The following is a 23,733-nucleotide window of genomic DNA, read 5'->3' on the forward strand; positions in this document are numbered from 1 at the left end:
AAATTTCTGAACGATGGGGGAGATAAACAGTGACCTAATATCCCCATAAAGGTCGCAGTGTAGCAACACATGTAAAGCCGTTTCCACCTCTTTCAGACCACATGGGCAAACTCGCTGCCACCATGTAGAAATGTTAGGGGGCACAGCATCCCGCCACTACCCCCTTGTAGTAATGTTACGGACACACACCCCTTCCTCACCTGTCCTACAATCCAGCAGGACCAGGCTAAGAGAGGGAATGTGGGGCCGTAACATACACTTTTTACAGGACCAAACACATCAAAAGGGTAGATGCTGCCACCACTCCCTTGTAACCCGGGATAGCCATGAAGATTAACCCAAGGGAGAAGGTTGCTCTTCCCAGTTACCGGCTGTCCCACCCTGCAAATTGCTTCCACAAAATACAGGCAGCAATTCAACAGGTTCCGCAATTACAGGCAGAAATTCACAGGTGCAGTAGGGGCTAAATGGTCAGGCTCTGGATTCAGACTTCCCCAGAATGGCACACAGAACAAGGAAATCCTCTTTTCTTTAAAATTTATTTAAAAAACAAGGTTAAACATACTTAAAAGTAGACACATCTCTTATAACGTTTTAGACAGAAAAACAACAACATTGTAAAGCATCGCTAGCTAAACGTAGTTACAAAACGAGAACATAAGAAAGGTTAGAGCAATTCGAAAAGTCCTCAGTTGAATCCGCATCTCAAGAAGACAATAGGAATCTTCATCACAAAGGACACGCATACAACTGTCAGCATGATGGCACCTGACAGAAGGGCGGATGAGGTGCGCGCACAAAACCCCATGTGGAATCGGACCTCAATCAGAACTCTTGATTAATTTTAAATTTACCAATGGTCAACTAGTTTGATAATAACTCAGCTTGTGACAGCTGAGGCTTGTTGGTTCTCAAGACCTTGGATCAAAAGTTTCCTCCCCAAATTTCTCAGACACACCAGGTCCTCCTTCTCCTGTAATGAGGCTTGATAAACCACGTTCACACAGGGACGAAACTTAGTAACCAGGTGTTAAATCACTACTAATCAACTAGAGGTTTTTCCTTCCTGCAGATGCCTGAGATAAGCATTCACACTCCCAGAGACAGCTAGACTGCAGCTTAAGGTAACAAGGACACATATCCCATAAATCCTTTGGCCATTGGTCTTCCTACAGTGCTTTTCTTCAGCTTGACCAAAGTTTGTCTATTGAAATTTCCTAACTTCACTACACCCTCCCCTCTAAGATGAAATTACAGGGTTAAGTCCCTAAATTTCATCAAAGCAAAATATGTACACAGTTTGGAAATACTCAAGCGGAACATCATTCACACGTCAACAATTCACTTTACAGACTGGTACGTACGTGACAGAGTATCAGCAACCAAATTCTCCTTTCCAGGAATGTGAGTGATCTTAAATTGATAATCCTGTAAGGTTAAGCTTCACCTGAGCAGTTTTTGGTTAGAGTTTTTTACTCTTTCCACCCAGGAAAGGGGGGGGAGTGATCGGTCTGGACTTCAAAGGTGTTACCCCACAGATAGGGACGGAGTTTAGTTAGAGCCCAGACCAGAGTAAGACACTCCTTTTTGACAGTAAAATAATTTTGCTCCCAGGGTAGCAATTCTTGCTCAGATACACCACCGGTCGCCAACTCCCCTCATTGTCTTGTTGGAGCAAAACCCCTCCCAATCCTGTTTGACTAGCATCGGTTTGCACCACAAAGGGACGCCACTGATCAGGGGCTAGCATCACCTGGGAACTCACAAGCGCCTGTTTTAACAACTCAAAGGCTCACTGACAATCATCAGTCCAATCCACTTTGATTGGCAGAGCTTTCTTACACAGGTTGGTCAAGGGAGTAGCTAGAGTAGCAAAATGATTAACAAACCTCCAATAATAATGGACCAATCCTAGAAAAGATTGTACACCCTTCTTGGTTTGTGGTTGGGGCCATTCCTGCACACACTGGATTTTGGCTTCCAGGGATTTGATGTTTCCTGACCCCACTCTAAATCCCAAGTAAATCACTTCTCCTTGAGCAAACTTACATTTAGACACTTCAACCATCAGGTTTGCATCTCGCAATCGTGCCAAAACTCTCTGCACACGCTTAAGGCGTTCTGGCCACGAATTGAGAAAAATTAACTCAATCTCCTCCAATCTCCCTATGAGCATGAACAAAGGATTATCTAGGAGCTTGGCAAAACCTGACTGGTTTGACACAAACTCTGAGCTCCTTTGGTAAACCTCAGCCAAAGTTTTCAGCAGATTTTGAACAAAGGGGTCGGGCAGGCTGATGATCCCACCAGACCTGAAAACGGTTTTACTCATAACACAACCATGCTGTTTCCCAGGACTAAAATGTTCTAAAGGACCCACCAATTTCATTCTCTTTTTAACAAAACCACTTACATTACAAAACATATTTTGAAAAACATTAAACATATCGACTAGGTCTTTAAAGTCCTTGAGCTGTGGATAGAAAAATTCTTTTTTAGACACAAAAAAGACAGACTCAGTCTTGCAAGGAGAGCTTTCCGCAGCTTCTAGGCAACCTAGGAGAAACTGACCAAATCTCTGCTTTACTTCAAACAACAGAGAATCCCCCTTCATGGCAAGAGTCTCACAACTCTCCTCAAGGGTTTGGCTAGGCTGAGGTGGCCCCCTTCCTCTTCTTGACTCTCAGCTATCAGCTGACAGGACACACTTGCATCTTTCTCAGTCTGCGTTGCAAGAGGGCTTACTGCAAGCTGCTGGAAAGGAACTGTAGATTTCAAAACACTTTCCCCCAAAGTAGGGTTTGCACAAACTTGGGGTTCAGGGACTGGAACAAAATGATCCCCCTTAAAATCCTTGGAGGGAACTGGATCAATGGCTGCAGGTTGGGGGATTAATTTTCCACCACTAGAATTACTTTTCCGAAAATCGGACTGAATCAGCTGGGACAAAAACTAAATCATTTGGTACAGTCACAGTATCAGAGTTTTTGCCTTGAAAGGAAGGCACAGCAATTCGACGAATGTGAACACTGGGGGGTGCGTTAGACGCTGAGTTGGACCAATGAACGCAAGGAGTGGCAGTACTTATTAAGCCAACTCTGTTCCCCAACTGGGTTTTCAGGAACAGCAGTCTTAGCAGTCCCCGTGGTTGCCGGAATTGTAGCACCAGGCGCCAAACCTCCACCCATCCCATCCGGGACAAGGCTTCCCTCAGCCCTCAAACCTTGAGGTGTCGTTCCCCAGTTTTCCATCACCTGTGCCTGGGTGGGTGAGACCTTAATTGACAAAGAGTTCACCAATATTTGCTGTGGGTGAACCTTAAATCCCAAATCATTTCCCACCAGAACAGGGCTTTTACACACTTCAGGATCATGAACGATAACAAGTTGATTTCCAGTGTAGCCTTTATAGGACACCAGAACAATGGCGGTAAAGGTTGGAAAATCTCATCTACACCATATGGGCTGATCTTCAAGGGGTCAGGCTGCATCTGTATGGGCAAAACCAGATCTCTATACACGCTGGTGATATCAGAACCCGTGTCTCGGAAAGAGTTCACAGCAATTCCATTGATCTCAATGGGTGCTGCAAATTTTAAATTAGCCCAATTAACACGTGGCACCCTCGGTCCTGCCCCTGTATTCAGTGCCCCCACTGTAACAGCATTAGAAGTGGTTCCAGCAGTCTTGGGAATTATAGCATCAGGCGCTACCCCACCCCTCCCATCTGGGACTGGGTTTTCTCCAGCTCCTGAACTTTGCTGCTTAGCCTCCCAGTCCTCCGCCAGTCACTGAATCATACGCACTGCAGGGGTCGATGTCAAGGCTGGGGGCTTTTTACCATTCAATTGAGGGCAAGCTGCCTTCACATGGCCAGGCTTTTTACAATAAAAGCACAGTCCTGAACTAGGAGCAAGTTTCGAGCGGTCACCCCCCGCTATGGAAGAGTCTTTTGTAGGCATGGGGGTGGCTTTACTTTGTTCCTTAGCTGGGGGAGCAGATCTTCTGGCTGGAGCCGACGCCGCTGGTCTGTTCCCTCCCGGCTGTCCCCTGTTCGCCAGATGGGACCGCTTCAATTTAAACGATTCTGTGAGCTGGGTCGCTTGCTCCAAAGTAGCTGGATGCTGATTGGCAACTAGGCTTGCAATCTCAGGGGGCAATTGTTGCATAAATTGTTCTTTTAACAGCAATTGCCTTAGTCCTTCAAAAGTATCAACGCCTTCAACCAAAAGCCATAATTCAAAATTTTGAGCCATTTTCGAAGAATATACAGAAATACTGTCTGAGGGGTTGCATTTATCCACTTTCCGGAAGGCTCGTCTATAATTTTCAGCATGAAACCCAGGCCTCTGCATCACCAGCCTTTTAAAACACTCATAGTCATTTGCTTGGGACAAAGGGAGATGGGCCATCAGCTCAACTAGCTCCCCACAAATTAAGGAGCGCAAAATAGGCATGTACATTCTCAAGGGCATCCCCATATCCCGACAGGTCACTTCAAAGACAGTTAAATAACTAAAAACGTCTGTGGGGGGCTGGTATGTAGGAAAGAAACGCAAGTCAAAGTTGCTCAAAGAAAACCCTTGAGGAGCCTGTCTTGGAATTGCTCCCCACGGTTCTGGGCTACAGTCATACCTTGAGGCATAACGATAATGGGGCACCTGTCCATCCGGATGCTGAAGTCCCTCCTCTGCATATCCACGCAAGGGTTGGGGGTGAGGTTCAACCTCCTCCTCCTCGTACCGTCGCGTCACCCCACAGGTTTCCCAAGCTCTTACTGGCAAGTAGACCCGGACTGGACTAGGCAAACGTCTCACTGGTCTGCGACTTTCACGGGACGGACGCCCCAGGTTGTCGTCCTCCACAGATGCTTCCTGCATTTGTCGTGGCAAGTCTTGATACTCATACGCCATCCGGCTGGTTCTTGGGTCAGTAATGATGGACTGGCCCACTCTGGGAAATTTTTCCTGGCACCGAAATCCTCCCTGGACAGGATCTGGCACCCGTTCGACAGCTTCACCGGCTGAAAACTCCATTTCCCTCGGCTCTGCATAAACGAGATAGCTTCCTCTAGGATGTGTAGAGGCAATCACAGCTTTCACTTCCTCACGAGGAACGCCAACTGCGCTCTGAGAGTTGCACGACTCTCTCCCGCCCCTCTGAGTTCTTAATTGGTTGGCGTTCTCTTCTCCCTTGGAATGCTCCGAGAACAAGAGGGAGGAGTCTGCTTTAGAAATTGGTTGTGTTTGTGTGTGTGTGTGTGTGGGGGGGGTTTCTGCTGTGGTAGGAAGGGAGCTACTCTCTACCCGGCCCCCATTCATCCACCGTGCGCATTGTATTCTCATGGGGGACTCTGCCTTCCATGATTCCTAACTATCCATCTGTAGTAATGTTCACCCCAGCCGCTTGCCCCTCCCGTCTCCTGTCTCTGCTCTCCGGCCAGACTAGGACGCCCAGGGCAAGGTTGGCGGGCTAATTACTTTTTCCAAAACAGAACAAACACGACCCGGTAGGGCTGCCACCACTCCCTCTTGTCCAGGGGACCCAGAATCACAACCCAGGGAGAAGGCTGTGACCCGTTTAACCTGGCTGTCCCCCTGTTCCGCAAGCTGCATCCACAGACTTGCAGGCAGAAGTTCTACGGTAGAGTGCAACCAAGCGTAAGGCTAGGACTTAGCTATTCCCTCCAGAAAGGCACACAAACTAAAACAGTTTCATTCTTAAAAGGTTTATTTTAAAAATAACATAAAAACCATGCTAGAGTAGCAGGCACTCTTTTGAACGTTACAGATAAGAAAATAACAAAGGTACATAGTATCACTAGCTATACATACTCACAAGCTCTAACACACAATAGGATAGCTGAAATCTTTAGGACTCTGCAAGTTGAAGGCTTTTGAAGATCTCCATTTCAAAGGACGAAACGACGGCTATTAGGATGGAACAATAGAGCCGGGCATCTTTGCGAATTGCAGAGCGATGGCATAGACCGAAAGCAAAGAGCAAAGAGCAAGACAATTCCCTGATCTTTTATTCACAGTTCGCACTTAGCGTCGTAACTTTCAAGCCAATCATAAGACTCAAATTATTTTTGAATACACCAATGACCGGCTTGCTGGTCAATCAATTTACTTCTTGACAGCTGGGCCAATTTGAAATCCAAATTTTAAATCAAAGGGGTTCCTTCCTTCCGTGGAAATTAGCCAGAGACACATCCCCAAGCAATTCAAGGACAGATAGCATCACTGAGGGGGGGATGTTTACACCCTCAAACTCAGGTGTTAGATCTTTTCATTAAATCAAGGCTTCCTTGGTTCCAATAAAGCTTTCAGCTAAGGAGCTATCTAGTCTAGAGTTTAAAGATACACAACTTCTTTCCCAGGGTCCTTGTGGCTGATGAAACTCCCACAAGGCTTCACTCCTCTTACTTGACCAAAGAATAATTTTCTAAATAAGACTAACTTTACTACACCCTCCCCTCTAAGATGAAATTATAGGGTGAAGTCCCATAATTTCATCAAAGAAAATTATTTACATACTGAGGTAGATCATCCGGTCCAGGGGGCTCCAGCAGCTTTTAGAACATACATTACTAGCAGCACCCCCCTAATCCAATTTTTACACAGTTCTTAGGCAGTACTCAATAATAACATCTCATGGAACAGATTGGTACATTCTTAAAATCCATACCGGATCCCCCACCTCAAACTGTTTGCACACAGGTTTGACATCATGTACTCTTTTTTGATCTAATCGGGCGTTTTCTAAATTCTCTTTGGCCAATTGCCAAATGTCTGCCAGAGTTCCTTTTAATTGGGCAAAATACTCACTAACAGAAGGCAGTTTTATCTCTTCCTCAGAACCTTCCCACTCTTTCCGGAGCATTGAGAGAGGGGTATTCCGAAGCCTTCCAAAAATTAACTGATTGGGTGCAAACCCAAGGCTTCTTTGATGGGCATCATTATAAGCAGCCACCACCAAAGGCAAATCTTGGTCCCAACTAGTACCATGGGCCAGGGCATACTTGCGCAGCATCTGAACCAAGGTCTTTTGCACTCTTTCCACCAACCCATTTCCCTGATGCTGGTAAGCAATGGATGTATGGTGGCGAACCTCAGACAAACGCAAGACCTCCTGGGTTACTTTAGCCATAAAATTAGTTTCCAAATCGCTCACCAAAACTTTAGGAATTCCTAGGGAACAGAAGGCAGAAATTAAAGCCTTGACCAGACTATTAGCAGAGGTATTAGTCAAACTTGTGGCATAAACATAACGAGACGCATAATCAATGATCACGCACAGATATTGCTTCCCTGAGCGAGTTTTTGGCAAGGGACCCACTAAATCAATTCCCCACTTTTCCAAAACATTTGCTTCTAAGGGGATACTCTGTAACTCATTAGGCAGGTTATCACGGTCATTCCCCACCTTCTGGCAAATTACACAAGAACGCACATATGCTTTAGTGGTTTGATACACATCAGGCCAGTAAAAGTAACGAGTCAATCTCTCTAAGGTCTTTTGTAGTCCCATATGACCCGCCAAGCCGTCTTCATGGGCTAAGCTAAGAACAGTAGATCGCTTCTTTTCTGGAACCACTAGTTGTAAAACAAAATCTTTATCTTTCACCTTTTTTGGTACAAATTGTTGATATAAAAGTCCCTTTTTATACACAAATTGGGCCCTCTTCGTTCCTCAGAGAGGAGTTCCAACCATCTCCCGACAATCCTGCAAGGAGGGGTCAGCCCTTTGCTCAGCAGCAAACTCTCCCAGATCTCCCAGTTCCACAGAACAATTAAGGTCCTTCTTGGTATCCTCATCCAAGACAGGTAACTCTCCCTCCCCTCCAGGTTTTTCATCCAACCCAGCCTCAAGCTCCACCACATCCTTCCCTGCCAGGGAGGGGGTGGGGGGAGTTGCCACGGTTACCGGATTCACAGTTAGCTGTTGTTGCAAATAAACTTGGAACCCAAGATCATTCCCAACCAAAACGGGACTTTTGCAGACTTCGGGGTCATGGACAATTACCAGATGGTTCCCACTATAACTTTTGTACTTAAGGGGAACTATTGCTGTTGGCTGAAAGATTTCCTCCACTCCGTAAGGGCTTATCTTTAAGGGTTTAGCCTGCATCTGGCTGGGTAAAACCAGATCTTTCGACACACTAGTAATATCAGAACCAGTGTCCCGGTACGAGTCCACAACAGTTTTATTGATCTCGATAGGGGCGGAAAACTCCAAATTTGCCCAATTCACATGGGGTGTTTTTACAGGGTTCCTGGTGCACACAGGACCCACGGTCACAGCAGGTGTTTCAGGTTTACTCACAACAGGTGTCGCCCCACCCTCCTCCTCCAGAGCCAAACTTTTCACTGCTCCAGATTTTGTCGATTTCTCCTCCCAATTTTCCTCCTGCCGCTGTATCATCCGGACAGCAGGGGTGGAGGTAAGGACGGGGGGCTTTTTCCCACTCAACTGGGGACAGGCTGCCTTTACGTGCCCCGGTTTTTTGCAAAAGAAACACAGTCCAGAACTCGGGGGCACTTTAGCACGCTCTCCCCCAGCTGCAGCAGAGTCTTTAGCAGGTGTAGGCAATCCTTTGCTGGATTCTTTGATGGGGGGGGCAGACCTTCCCGACGACGCTGTAGATTTATACATGTTACTCTGTCCTTTATTGACGAGATGGGTGCGGTTCAGCCAAAAGGATTCAGCAAGGGCGGTGGCTTCTGCCAGCGTCCTGGGCTTTTTATTGGCAACCAAACTAACAATTTCTGGGGGCAGGGAGCGCATCAATTGTTCAATTAACAGCAACTGCTTGATCCCTTTCAAATCCTCCACCCCCTTGGCTGCAAGCCACAGTTCAAAGTTTTGGGCCATTTTGGCAGAGAAGACTGCAATGTTGTCGGTGAGCCCTCCCCTTTCCACTTTCCGAAAAGCTTTTCGATAATGTTCAGGATGTAAGCCATGCCGCTGCATGACTAATCTTTTAAAGCTTTCATAGTCATTCATCTCATCTGGGGGGAGGTGCCCCATAAGCTCTGACAAGTCACCACAAACTAGGGGACGTAACACCGCCATATACAGTTCTGGCGCAACCCCCATGTCCCGGCAAGTCACCTCAAAAAGATTTAGATAAATAAGGACATCAGTGGGGGGGTGGTATTTCTGGAACACCTTCCAGTTAAGATTACTTAAAGTCAGTCCTGGAGGGGACCGTTGGTATCGGTCTCCCCCACTCCTCGGGACAAGTTCATACCTTGGTGTAGGGTTAGGAGGCAATTGCCCCTTGGCGTGTAGCTGTTCCGCTGCCGTTGTTACGTATCCACGCAGGGGTCTCTGAAAGTACTCTTCCTCCTCCTCCTCCTCTGCCTCGTACCTTCGCGCCGGCACGCGCCCCTCTCGAGCCCTCACCGGCGAGTAGACTCTGCCTGGGCTGATTGGACACTGTCTCACCCTCCGGCGGACGTCAGGCGCGGGCGGTTCCCGACGGCAGTCTCCTACAGTCACCTCCTGTAGCTGCTGCGACAGATCTTGAAAGTGAGGTGCCATCCGGCTAGCTCTTGGTCCCATTAAAAGAGACTGGTCCACTCTAGGATACTTATCTCGGCAGCGGAATCCACCGTTCACCGGATCTCGCATCCACTCCACATCATGTCCTTCTGAGAAATCCATCTCTTTAGGCTCTGCATGGACAGAATAATTCTTTCTAGAACGCGTGGAGTCCCCCACAGCCTCTGCCTCCTCCCGAGGGGATAGGGTTCGGTTAATTGGCGTGCCCCTCCCCCTGTCCACAATGCAGGACTCTCGCTGGCCCCTCCGGACCGTGCTTATTTTGCTGGCATCCACCAGTTCCTCCTCCGATCCCGAGCCATCCGAAAACCAGGAAGCGGATTTCATTCCAGGGCTCACAGTTCTAGGGGGGTCGGCTTCCGCCGGGAGGGAGCTATCTTCTCCCTCTCCTCCCCATTGATCTAAAGTCTGTAATGATTGCTGTTGCGAAGTTGCCAAACTGTCCTCCATTCTCCTAGCTATCACTATCCAAAAAAAATAAACCACCTGTAACCCACAAAAGATTCGTGCCAAGTTTTTAAAAGATCAAAGTGCCTTTCCGTGAGAAGTTCAATCCCACCACGCTGCCAACATGTAGTAATGTTCACCCCCAGCCGCTTGCCCCTCCCATCTCCTGTCTCTGCTCTCCGGCCAGACTAGGACGCCCAGGGCAAGGTTGGCGGGCTAATTACTTTTTCCAAAACAGAACAAACACGACCCGGTAGGGCTGCCACCACTCCCTCTTGTCCAGGGGACCCAGAATCACAACCCAGGGAGAAGGCTGTGACCCGTTTAACCTGGCTGTCCCCCTGTTCCGCAAGCTGCATCCACAGACTTGCAGGCAGAAGTTCTATGGTAGAGTGTAACCAAGCGTAAGGCTAGGACTTAGCTATTCCCTCCAGAAAGGCACACAAACTAAAACAGTTTCATTCTTAAAAGGTTTATTTTAAAAATAACATAAAAACCATGCTAGAGTAGCAGGCACTCTTTTGAACGTTACAGATAAGAAAATAACAAAGGTACATAGTATCACTAGCTATACATACTCACAAGCTCTAACACACAATAGGATAGCTGAAATCTTTAGGACTCTGCAAGTTGAAGGCTTTTGAAGATCTCCATTTCAAAGGACGAAACGACGGCTATTAGGATGGAACAATAGAGCCGGGCATCTTTGCGAATTGCAGAGCGATGGCATAGACCGAAAGCAAAGAGCAAAGATCAAGACAATTCCCTGATCTTTTATTCACAGTTCGCACTTAGCGTCGTAACTTTCAAGCCAATCATAAGACTCAAATTATTTTTGAATACACCAATGACCGGCTTGCTGGTCAATCAATTTACTTCTTGACAGCTGGGCCAATTTGAAATCCAAACTTTAAATCAAAGGGGTTCCTCCCTTCCGTGGAAATTAGCCAGAGACACATCCCCAAGCAATTCAAGGACAGATAGCATCACTGAGGGGGGGATGTTTACACCCTCAAACTCAGGTGTTAGATCTTTTCATTAAATCAAGGCTTCCTTGGTTCCAATAAAGCTTTCAGCTAAGGAGCCATCTAGTCTAGAGTTTAAAGATACACAACTTCTTTCCCAGGGTCCTTGTGGCTGATGAAACTCCCACAAGGCTTCACTCCTCTTACTTGACCAAAGAATAATTTTCTAAATAAGACTAACTTTACTACAGTCAGACTAGGATCTGGGTGACTCTCAGCCAAACCTACCTAACAAGGTTGTTCTGGGGATGAAATTATGAGTTGGTGGGGAAACGTGAATACCACCTTGAGCTACCACTATCAGGGTAAGTGCCCCAATTTTAAAATTCCTGTACAGTGGAGTGAGTGACAAGCTATCCATGGATTCCCTCCACTGTAAGCAAAACACCACCACACAACCTCTTTCTCACCTGAGTAATCTGTCTCCATCTCTGGTGAACAAACCTCTTTCTGCTTCTTGTGGCATTCAGCACTCATAATAGGCATCTATCAAATAAAAATGCATACATTTAAATGCTTTTATTTTGAAATTTTAGATCACATTAGGCAAGAGCAGCAACTATGAAGTTTGTCTGAATTCACACTCTTTCAACAAGTGGTTCTGGCTAGTTCTGACCAAGGCATGTTAAGGAACTACAAGGAAATGGTGTCAAGAGGACATTTGCCCATTTGCAACAGCCCCTAACTAATTTGCACACACATAAACTGCACCAGTGAAAGCACCACTGTGAAAAAAATACTGGAAACTAAAATATAGGAAGCACTGTATTTTTTCACTAATGCTTTCTGAACACATTTTTAAAAAGAACAGACCCAGATATGTGCTAAAAGGCATCATTCTTAGGACAAAGGTTCTCACAGCTATGGTGCATAGCAAAGTTTATAGTTAACCTTATCAGTATTCAAGTCCTCCACAAGATCTGGAATGTTATCTGATATTCTGCATTCTGAAGAGCTGCATCTTACTGGCAGCGGAGATGTTAATCTATAGTCCTCTGTGCTGGATGTAGACTCTGTGGCTCTCTAAATGAAAACAGTCAGGTGATTATTCCCAGATTAAAGAGAATACAAATGCAGTGCCTTTCATTTTATAGGAACGGATACAAACTTTCCCCCCAGTATAAAAACAGCTTTACATATTATGGAAACATCAGTTATACATCTTTATGTAACATGCATCTGCAATGTTTTCTGCAGTCTGTGAGAAAGATATGAATACTTGCTGCAGGGAGCCCCAATTTACCTTGCTTTCCCACAGCAAACATAATTAAAAACTAAATGAAAGTAGCTTACATCCAATAAAGATACCATGAAAATTTTGTAAAACAGGTAGCCATGAGGCACTAGCAATTAAAACAGCCTCAAGTTGTTACCATATATGACAACTGTGATCACAACTGGACCAATATAAGCAGCTGTTTATAGTGAGCACATGGGAAGCAGCTGAGCTGTACTGTAGAAATATCAGGCTGAGCACCACTATTTAAAAGCCTAAGTGTCAACTTCCATTAAAATAAGTTTCTAATGTTCATAATTTCTGTGTAGTCTGAAGACATGCCGACAATTACCTCAACACAGAAAACAAGAGTCTGCAAAAGCCTATACACATAATGTGCCTGCAAAGATACAATGCTTTGTGCACCAAACATACCATTCCTGGTATGTCTGCCATTCCTCAACTATCATACTTGTGCTAATCTTCTTTTCTGATCACTCAAAAGCTGCATTTGCTAGATTGGGGTAAATGCATTTAAGAGCTTCAGCGCCTAGAAGGGAAATTATAATATACAAGGGAATTTATATATATATGTATATGATTTCTAAGGCCAAGTAATGACTTTAAGAGCCATGCCATGTGAAGATAATATTACCGATATTCATTTTTCATTATCTTAGCTAGCATGAGATTTCAGCTAGTAGTAAATAAATCATACTTGCTTGAAATCTGGAGAATTAATTACCCAGTTATAATAATATACATTTAAAACATAGAGATCCAATTATTCATTTCCAATATATTGGAAATATATTGGAATTTTCAATATATTGTTGTCTGTTTTCCTGAAGTAAAAGTAGGACACACAATCTTAACTTCATTTCTTTACCATATTCTCTTGCACAGGTTCCTCTTCAGAAACTTCTCTCTCTGATCTTGATTTCAAGATATGCTGACACTTGCTAGAAAAAGATATAAAATAATGCAATACAGTATATTCTGGCATGTAGCTTTAAAAATCAAAAGGTCACTTCTTTTCTTGCTAAGAAGTTTCACTGTTGGCACACAGGATTTGTCCAATGCTGACAGTAAGAATCAAAGAGCCAGCAAGAATACAGTGGGGATCAAATGGGTATGTGAATTGAATGGGATGTAGATGTGTGCATGCAAGGAAAAAAATAAGGATGTGACTGTTGTGTATATCTGAGTTACTCAAAAAGCTATATGGCTTGTGTTGCATAGTGTCGTGTTGCATAGTGGTTAAGAGCTGAAGGAGCCGATACGGCACAACAGTATGTGCTGATAGGAATTGAAGCTTAATTCACTGAGACAACTTACAAATCTCTGCAAGAACTAAAGGTTCAGTCTTGATGACACAGTAGAGTACAAAGAGCCAAAGAAAAATAATGCAGTATATTTATACACTTTTGCTACATAATGTATTGATTGCAAATAATAATCCTGTTTAGACCTTAAAGTTAGGAATACTCCTACAGTCATATTTTTGAAACATACAAGTTGGTTTAGAACACACGTGGGGAAACGTTTTGGCTTCACAGGCCAGATCCTTTGCATCATAGGCCTCGCAGGGTGGATGGGGCTGCTCACCTATCAAAACCCCATCTGTGGCTTTGCAATGTGCCCACTGAAACATTCACTCCTCTCCTCTCATTTCAAACAGTGCTTTGCTCTGCCTCCCCCTTAAGCAAAGGGACATTGTTAAACCCATGTTTAGGGCTTTGGGAAGTTCTGAGCTTGTTTCTCCCCTCTCCACCATTGACAGGCATGAGAGAAACAAGGCTGAAGTTTGCTGGCAACAGCAGCAAGCTGACAAACACTTGGAACAAGCCCTCTTGTACACCAAGCCCAGTGCTTAGGAGGATTGCTCTCCCTTCCCATCAGCTGGTACGATCGGGGTGTGATCCTGCTTCGTGCTGGGTTCCAAAAGCACTGTTTGAAGCAGCTTGTGCATTTCTCTTGAAAGCAGGTGGCACACAAGCTGCTTCACATAGCGCTTTTGAGCAGGATTTAATCTCTGCTTATCACCAGTGATGTCAGCTGATGGGACAGGTGGGCATGGTTTGGGGATAATGGCCTCATGGGTGAAAGTGGACCCCTAACAGACCAGATTGGCCTGCAGTTCCGCACCCTAGATTTCGAATATAAAGGAGGGAGCATGCTTGTGTTCACTCCTCCAAATCCTTAGTTAAAAGTTTAAAAAGGAACAATCAAACCATCCAAGCATTTCACATGGTTTGGATGCTTATCTTCTCAACTGCATGAAAAGGCACCTGAAAATTAGATGGGGGTTCTGTAGTGTGCTGAATGAATGGCCAATGTTAGTATGCCTAGCACATTTTAGTCAAGCTAACAGGTGTGTGAGTGAATAAGGAATGGGTACATGATATGTTACAAGGATAAACATGTTTTCAAATTTACATCTGTAGTACCTTCCTCTAGTATCCTTCTTTTTTGGCTCAGAATCTGATGAACTGCTTGTTGACCCATCTGAATACTGATCTTCTTCCTCATAAGCAGACACAGCGGTGCTATGTAAAGGTTCCTGTGAAGGTTCACCTAGATAACATAGACAAATCTAGCATTAATGAACTGCACCATCTTGTTTGTGGTGAGCAATAAAAACACAGGTCAGTCTTGGGCATTCAGACATTTGTCCACTTTGAATGTAAACATATACATGAAGGGGAGCCAGGGCACACTATCAGTGACAACTGTCCCTTCCAGCACAACCACTTTATTAAATTAACAGTCCTCCTATTTCAGAACTTCACCTTCAAAACTCATGGAGGGCTAGTATCATGGTAACAGTAATGTGTCAGAAGAGGAGGGCTTGACAGCACATTCATTTCTCCTCATGGGCTTGTTTACGTGTGATGCCTCAGCCCTGAAACTGTTCACAGGATTTGGGGCACCACTTACACTGCTGAAGCAGAGATTCTATTTTATGTTCTGTAACTATTAGTGTCAATTTAAAAAGACAAAATGCAATCACTAACCAAATAATTCATCAGGTTCCTCTGCTTGGTCAGTTTGGAGAACTTTCAAAATACCTGACACATCTGGTTCCTAAGGAGAAAGCAGTTTAAAATGAAAGTGCAACTTGACATGGTATCCCTGGGGAGGACCCTCAAAGAACAGAATCTGTAACAAATGGCTGAAAATTGAGATTTCTTTCTTTCAGTGTAAGAAATAGAATTCAAACAAATTCAAATACTGGATTAGAACAAGAAAGAAATATTTTATCAAAATACTATTTCCTATAATAAAAAACCTGCAGAAAGCAAAACAAGACAAGAAACCAGGGGTCATGTATGTATTTTTTTTGGGGGGGGGATTGGCCTTTGGGGTAGGGTGAGATAGATAGGGTTGTGTGTGTGTGTGTGTGTGTGTGTGTGTGTGTGTGAATGACAGACACTTATTTCATCTGTGGAGTGGATTTTCCGGATCTGTGTGTGCTGTTTGTTTGATTGATAGAGAAACAGTTGGACATAGAAAGAGGAATAGTGGGTGTGATGTGGGGAGGAGAGGTGGGCAGGCAAGGTATGTATGTATGATCTGTCAGAGAAGGTGAAATATATGCAATGTGTGTGAGGGAAGGTATGCTAGTATGTGAGTAGTCTGTTTGTATATGTGGTCTGTGTGAGAGAGAGAGAGAGAGAGAGAGAGAGAGAGAGAGGGGTTTGTGTAGCTGTGTATATGTAGTGTATGACATACATATATACATACAGCATTTTACATGCATGCTGGCTTTCCAAAGTTAAAACCATGCTGAAGGCAGCTTACAATGCGAAAAAATACGTAATTACATAGCCAAAATTAGCCATTAACAATAAATAAGACGCCAAAAAGTACACAACCAAATTGAACAATTTCCACATATATCTTAAGATCTAAAATATTTTTTTTTATTAATAACAGAAACACCCAGCCAAACAAAACTTCCTAAACAACAGTTCAGCCCAAGAGTCTTTTCAGCAGCCTCAGCTTTCATAGCTGGAGTCAGGGCCCTCCCCTCCCAGGCCAGGTGGGAAAAGGCCTGCAAGGCAGGGAACAAGTCTTCCAAGACTCACAGCCAAGCTGTATGAGTGTGTATGTGTGAGAGATGTGTGTGTGTTTGTGGCCTGTATTTGTGTAGTGTGTGTCAGTGTGAGAGTGAGCAGGATGTAACCATTTTGTATATTTTTTTCTGGTATTGGGGAATTCTCTATGATTTGACAGCAACAGCACCATTGTGTGCATTTGAGGAATCAATACTGTGTTATCTCCAATCCAAAAGTGGCAAGCAGCAGATTTTCTGGGTAAGGGGAGGAGAGCAGCAGTGACTGTACCAATTTTGTGTCATGCCATGCCTCTGAATGTCAGCCATTCATTATCCCATTCTATGTACACACGTATTTTATATATTCTGTATACTTATAGTGCCCCTAACGGAGGATGATTCTGTATTGCATCATGCTCTTTAAGCACTTGGGATATCATGTGTCACCTCTATAGTTGGAAGAGCGAAAGGCTTTTTTAAAAAAAGTTTAAGTTAAAAATTCCCCATAGAACTCCAGTATGGATTATCTCAAGGCTGTGAATCAAATAAAACTAAACAGAAGTGGAAAATGTTTCATTTGTGTTTGAATGAAAAAGATATGTGCCACTTACTCCCAGTTTCTTTCTGAAGTCCCTCCTTGATTTTCTAATGGGCATCTTTTTACTAACAAAATAGGGGGGAAAAAACATTACCATAAAGGGATAAATTATATTTTACATTTATGATTTTTTTCAGCAGGACCTTTATCAACTCTTCATTACACTTGTATCTGTGAGTTTCCTAAAACAGACTGACACAGTCCTAGGTAGTCTCCCATTCAAGTACAGAACAAGCTCATTCCTATACAGCTTGAGTATTTCAGGTGCTTGCAGAACATCTCTGGAGTTCAATCAGTCAGTATATTTATTTTGCTGTTCCTTATACAAACACATTCCATCACTGTTCTGTCCATGTGTATTGCATATTAATGAAATTATTATTTTGTGGAATGCCATTGTGAAAGTTAAAAGATATGGTGGGAGATGAGAACTGGAAGGCACAGAGGGGGTTAGATGCTATGTCTGCTGAGAGAAATTTAACAGCAGATCTGTCATTGCTGCTTACTGTAAAATAGTATTTTTTTGAAAAGCACCTACCTCAACAGTAGACATACAGACTCAGGCAGAGTCTGAGATGATATTTATTGTATTACTCCTTTCAATTAAGAAGCCAGTATGATCTTGCAAAAAACGTAATTTCTATATAATAGGTCAAAATTCTAGCAACTTCTAGAAGCAAGTTCTTCAGTTATATGCACACCTTCATATTCTTATAGCTGACTAACACTCCCTTGTAATCTATACACTCTTTTACCAGCACAGATGTTCTGTGATTTACACTTGCTTAGGACAAATTAATCTATTAAAAAAATGCCAAGGACAAGACTGAAGTAAATTTTGTTCAGAAAAGTGGAAATGAACTTATAAATACTTTTTTCATAGTTACTAACCGAATACTGTTTTCCATATTTTGCTCTTGTCTTGTCTGTAAGATGAATTTATTTCTTCTGAAAAGAGAAAAAACACACACACTTCATAATCACATTCAGGTGGAACAATAAGACATACACTTTCCACTTTTTATGAAGATGAATAAATCCACGAACAAGTGTGGCTACCAAAATTGTGTTTGCTTTGTTTCCCACTATTCCTCCCTACTTCCACCTTGTGGACGACAGAGATACAGGAATGCTATCTGCCTGTCTTACAGGGATGTAAGATTAAAGCAAGTAATCCGCCTCCGCCACCCCCCCCCCCAGCTAATTAACCTGGCGAGAAAGCTAGAGGTGTTTTCTCTCTCTTTTTTGGCTGCTAAGACTAAAAGCGGGTTATCTTCAACTCTTGAGGCAGCAAAGATTGGCACTACAAATGATGTAAGGAGGGAGCTGAAGCCCATGAAAGGAAAAGTAGTAAGGGAACACCTAGCTACTTTAAATGAATTCAGGGCCTGATGAGCTGCATCCAAGGGTACTAAAAGAGCTTGCGGATGGAATTTCAGAGCCTTTGTCTATTATTTTTGAGAATTCTTGGAGAACAGGTGCAGTCCCTAAAGACTGGAGGAGGGCAAATGTCCCCATAGTCAAAAAAGGGGAAAGAAAGGTCCAGGTAACTATCAACCGGTGAGCTTGACATTGATACCAGACAAGACCCTAGAACAGTTAATTCAGCAGTTGTGAGCATTTAGAAAAGGATGCTGTGATTATTAAGAACCAGCATGGATTTCTTAAAAATAAGTCATGCCAGACCAACCTGATTTCTCTTTTTTGATGGAATTACAAACTTGGTGCATCAGGGAAATGATGTGGACGTAGTGTATCTTTATTTCAGTAAGGCTTTTGACAAAGTTCCCCATTATATTTTTCCGAGGAAGCTGGTAAAATTTGGGTTGAACGAGGTAACTGTTAAGTGGATTTGTAGCTGGTTGGCTGACTGAACCCAAAGAGTACTCATTAATGGCTCCTCGTCATCCTGGAAAAAAGTAAAAAGTGGGGTGCTGCAGGGTTCTGTCCTGGGCCCATTGTTAACGCCTATATAAATGACTTGGATAAAAGAATTGAGAGAATGCTCATCAAATTTGCAGATGGCACCAAACTGGGAGGGGTAGCTAAAGCCACAGAAGACAGAAGTAGAATTCAAAATGACCTTAACAGAATGGAGAACTGGGCACAAGCTAACAAAATGAATTTCAATAGGGACAAATGTAAGGTTCTGCACTTAAGACAGGAAGAACCACATGCACAAATATAGGATGGGGGACACTTAGCTTACTAGCAGTACAAGTGAAAAGGATCTAGGGGTCCACAAGCTTAAGGTAAGTTAACAATGAGATGCAGCAACAAAAAAAGCTAATGCTGTTCTAGGCTGCATCAACAGAAGTATAGTGTCCAGATCAAGGGAAGTAATAGTACTGGTCTATTCTGCCTTAGACTGCACTTGGAATACTGTGTCCAATTTTGGACACCACAAATTAAGAAGGATGTTGACAAGCTGGAAGGTGCGAGGAGGAGGGCAACCAAGATGATCAAAGACCTGGAAACTAAACCTCATGAGGAGCACTTGAAGGTATGTTTAGTCTGGAAAAGAGGAGACTGAGAGGAGACATGATAACCATCTTTAAATATCTTAAGGGCTGTCACATGAAGGAGGAAGAATGCTTATTTCTTTCTGATCTGTAGGGTAGGACTTGAACCCATGGCTTCAAGTTGCAAGAAAGGAGATTTCGACTAAAAATTCGGAAAAACTTTCTGACAGTAAGAACTGTTCAGCAGTGGGCTCCCACCAGAGGTGGTGGACTCTCCTTCCTTCGAGGTTTCTAAACAAAGGTTGGCTGGCCACCTGTCATGGATGCTTTAGCTCAGATTCCTGTATTGCAGGGGGTTAGACTAGAGGACCTTCGAGGTCCCTTTCAAGATTCTATGATTAGCTTCTGGCTAAAATAAAATAAAATAAAATAAAATGCCAGAGCCGCTCCCAAGAGCTCCCTCGCTGAGCTACAGCGAATTCAAACCGCCCCTCGAACTCTTTCCTTTGCCTCAACGTTCACGCGGCGTGTCCGTTGGCAGGTGTGTCACCTTGACAACCCGCGCGCAACAACGGCTGCCATGCCCCGCCCCCGGCACGCAGCCTGGGGCCACGCCCTTCCTCTGTCGCGCTCTACCTTAACGTCCGATAAGCCCCGCTCCTTCTGACCACGCCCCCTCATAATTCCTCTCGAGCCCACGGCTCCCCCTCCCTGACTAGGGCCCCATGGCCTCTGCACCTAGCGCCCCCCCCCCGCCAAAAGTGCTCCCTTCAGCTGAACTATTCGGCTGTGGCGCGCGCCCCCCCCAGTCGCCAGGCCCGACGGCTTCCGCGAGAGAACCGAACTCACCGCGAGCTCCCTTCGGCCGTTTCTTTCCCGCCGTTGTAACTCAAATGGCCGCGCCGGAACTGTCCCACCGAGCACCCGGAAATGGGGGGAGACGCAACTATTAGGACTTCCCTCAGCGTACAAGGAACAAGGCTTTTGAGGGCGCCCCTATTTCTCTCTCGGCAGTTGGTTTGCTCCGCCGGCTCTGAGCTAAGAGGCGAAAGAGTATGCTAAGAGCTTTAGAAGACGAGCGGCGTTAGCTGCCGGTAGCTGTGAGAACAGAGGAGCAGCGCCATCTAGTGGTTGGAAGGGAGTAGGTAACCCTTATTTTTCCTCGATACTGCACAGTTCATTACCGTACTGGCGTTCTTAAACCTTTAGTTGCCAGATGTTGCTGCGCTACAACCCCAATTACCGCTGGCAGTTGACTAGGGAGTTGTGGGCCAACAACGTCTGTGCGAAACCTTACACCCAGAAGACAGAACGGAGTGGCTGGTTAGGAGTAGTGCACCTAGGGCTTCTTGGCATCCATCTATTCATAGATGGCTCTTTGATCTTCAGTTAATGTAAAATAATAATAATAATAATAATAATAATAATAATAATAATAAATAATAATAATAATAATAGTAACAGTAATAATAATAATAATAATAATAATAATAATAAATTTATTATTTATACCCCGCCCATCTGGCTGAGTTTCCCCAGCCACTCTGGGTGGCTCCCAGTCGAGTGTTAAAAACAACACAGCATTAAATATTAAAAACTTCCCTAAACAGGGCTGCCTTCAGATGACTTTTAAAGATAGGGCAGCTGCTTATTTCCTTCACATCTGAAGGGAGGGTGTTCCACAGGGTAGGCGCCACTACCGAGAAGGCTCTCTGTCTGGTTCCCTGTAACCTCACTTCTCGCAATGAGGGAACCACCAAATGTAAAGGAGGAGAGGGTTTTATTTTTATTTTATTTTATTATTATTATTATTATTATTTAAGAAAGTCATGGGAATGCATTGCAAACAGTTTCAAATAAGAAACATGTTCTCTGCTCCATCAATAAGATTGATTCCAACTCAATGTTGGATTTCAATGTCCCACCTCAGTCAGAGCTTGTTGTCATCTGTATGTTGCTTCTTTCACCCATTGGCTTCATGTGGCTGTTAGATAGCACAGGGATAAAATAGAACTCTAGAGCAGAAAACCTGTGAGGCAGAGCAATAGTTTGTCATCTAAGGTCTGCCCATCAGCAGAGCCACTGAAGCATGGTGCATCCCACATTCATCCTAGACAGGTGATCCTGAATGATATTGTGGTCAATCTCTGAAGGCCACTGAAAGATCTAGTAAGAAGAAACAGGGATACGTTCCTCCCCCCCCCCCAAGAGCTTCATGGCAACCAAGATTAAGACAGTTTCAATTCCAAACCTGGGCTTGAAACCACATTGAAATTGATACAAATGGCTGCCCCTTAAGCTTCTGGAGCTGACCAGCCACAACCTTGACTCCAGGGACAAAAAAGATACAGCACAAGTCAATAGTGTGACAAACCATCCTGGAGCTCCAAGGAGGCGCTCAACACTTTCAGTCACACACTCTCCCTATGGTAGCTGTTAATTGTCATCATGGGCAAGGATCAAGTATACAGGTGATAGGCCACATGTCTTGGATCAACCTGCCCATAATGTCAGGCTGTCTCAATAGAAAGCCATCCAAATAAAAAGGACCAAATGACATTAAGGAGATGCCCAACATTTGCAGTGCAGTCAACTTGGACTTCCAAGTGAGACACTAGTGATTTTATCTGCAAAGTACTTGGCAACAATATCAATGGACACCTGAGGGTTCGTTGTACATCCTGCAAGAAGTGCCTCGGGACAATACTGTACAGTGGTACCTCGGGTTACATATGCTTCAGGTTACAGACGCTTCAGGTTACAGGCTCCACTAACCCAGAAATAGTACCTTGGGTTAAGAACTTTGCTTCAGAATGAGAACAGAAATCCGGCGGCGCAGCGGCAGCGGGAGGCCCCATTAGCTAAAGTGGTGCTTCAGGTTAAGAACAGTTTCAGCTTAAGAATGGACATCCGGAACGAATTAAGTTCTTAACCCAATGTACCACTGTACTGACAAAGGCTTCTGTTAATGGAAAGGGAGTAAGGTATTTTTTGCTGACTTTTCCTTCCCTGTCTAGCAGGCATGGGGAACCTTTGGCCATCCAGATGCTGTTGAACAACAACTATCATCCCTGGCCATTGGCCATGCTTGCTGGGGCTTATGGGAGATGTAGTTCAGCAACAACTGGAAGGCTAAGGATTCCCCACACCTGCTTTACAGCCTCCTAAATCTGTTGCAGAAAGATTGGGGGCCCCCAGAACAACAGGAGATTGTAAAAGAGGTGAATTTGCAAAAATTGTCTCCCTTTTTTATTCATGGAAGCCTTCACTGCCTCAGAGACTCTTCCACTAATGGAAGGACACAGATATTACTCAAAGTAATTCTTTGTCAAATCAAAGAACTTTCTATGAATGGAAGAATACAGTTCAGTACTACCATCACAGCCATGCTAGGGCACTTCAGTTCAGCCTTAATCTGTATTCTTTTAACTGAATTTGGCATATTATGTGCTGTCTTTCATGTTCTGCTTCTATCAGGGTTATTGAATGTCCTGCTCAGTACAGCTGAGGCTAATAAGAAGATAAAATATCCACATTTAAATAAGAGTGGTATGTTACTACACCCTCAAAAGTGTGAAACACTGATGTATAGTGCAGTATGTTAGACTAATTGGAGCTTATTCTGAAGAAGTCTTGACTTGATATTGCAATGTACCTGACAGTGCAATTAGTCTAAGATACTTCTCTAGCTTTACTACAGTGGTATATCTATGCAAATGTAGAATGAGCTCCATTTAAATTCCTGCAGTCCAGACTTCATGTGTTGACCATTTGCTGAACTATTCTTCTAGACTCAACCACCAAGATTATAATGTTCCAGGTTCTACTGAGAACATACAGGTTGGCACACCCACCTTGCACACGCAGATTATGAAAGAGAAAAGGGCATGGGAGAGAGCTCCAGCCTTTAATTTGAACTGGCACCGACATTTTGACATGTTCATTGGGAAGCCCTAGCACATATACACTGTGTGTAGTGAAACAAAATAAAAAAATTCCTTCCAGTAGCTCCTTAAAGACCAACTAAGTTTGTTATTGGTATGAGCTTTCTTTTGCATGCACACTTCTTCAGACTTCAACAAACTTAGTTGGTCTCCAAGGTGCTACTGGAAGGAATTTTTTTTATTTTGTTTCGACTACGGCAGACCAACATGGCTACCTACCTGTGTGTAGTGAGAAATGAGGAGGTGCTATGAAGCTAAAGGACAGCCTGTGCATCCATTGTAAAGGTGATTGTCTTACTTCATCCATGCAGACAGGAGGGGAATTGGAAGATGTTTGTTTCTTGGTGGAAGACACTGGGCAGAAACTGAAAGAAACAGGCAGATGAGGAGGTCTAAGGGTGAAGTGTTGCTC

At 44.1% G+C, this 23,733-nt stretch overlaps 1 protein-coding gene across 9 annotated transcripts in view; it reads right to left on the reverse strand.

Moving 5' to 3' along the window:
- Positions 1-20,362, reverse strand: part of CENPU (centromere protein U) — a 28,951-nt gene extending 8,589 nt beyond the window's left edge. Inside the window, exons 1-9 of one of the 9 annotated variants that reach the window (XM_079989916.1) lie at positions 20,227-20,354; positions 17,807-17,863; positions 16,929-16,980; positions 15,275-15,344; positions 14,708-14,834; positions 13,147-13,219; positions 11,933-12,064; positions 11,452-11,527; positions 805-5,046 (exon numbers count right to left, since the gene is read on the reverse strand). In XM_079989916.1, coding sequence (XP_079846042.1) covers positions 3,788-5,046; positions 11,452-11,527; positions 11,933-12,064; positions 13,147-13,219; positions 14,708-14,834; positions 15,275-15,344; positions 16,929-16,980; positions 17,807-17,823 — 1,806 coding nt within the window. In that variant the 5' untranslated portion in view covers positions 17,824-17,863; positions 20,227-20,354 and the 3' untranslated portion in view covers positions 805-3,787. The other 8 variants (XM_079989919.1, XM_079989917.1, XM_079989918.1 and 5 more) reach the window with 8 other exon arrangements.
- Between the last annotated feature and the right edge of the window lie 3,371 nt (positions 20,363-23,733).

This window comes from Podarcis cretensis (genome assembly GCF_951804945.1).
Source record: "Podarcis cretensis genome assembly, chromosome: 9".
Taxonomy (NCBI): domain Eukaryota; kingdom Metazoa; phylum Chordata; class Lepidosauria; order Squamata; family Lacertidae; genus Podarcis; species Podarcis cretensis.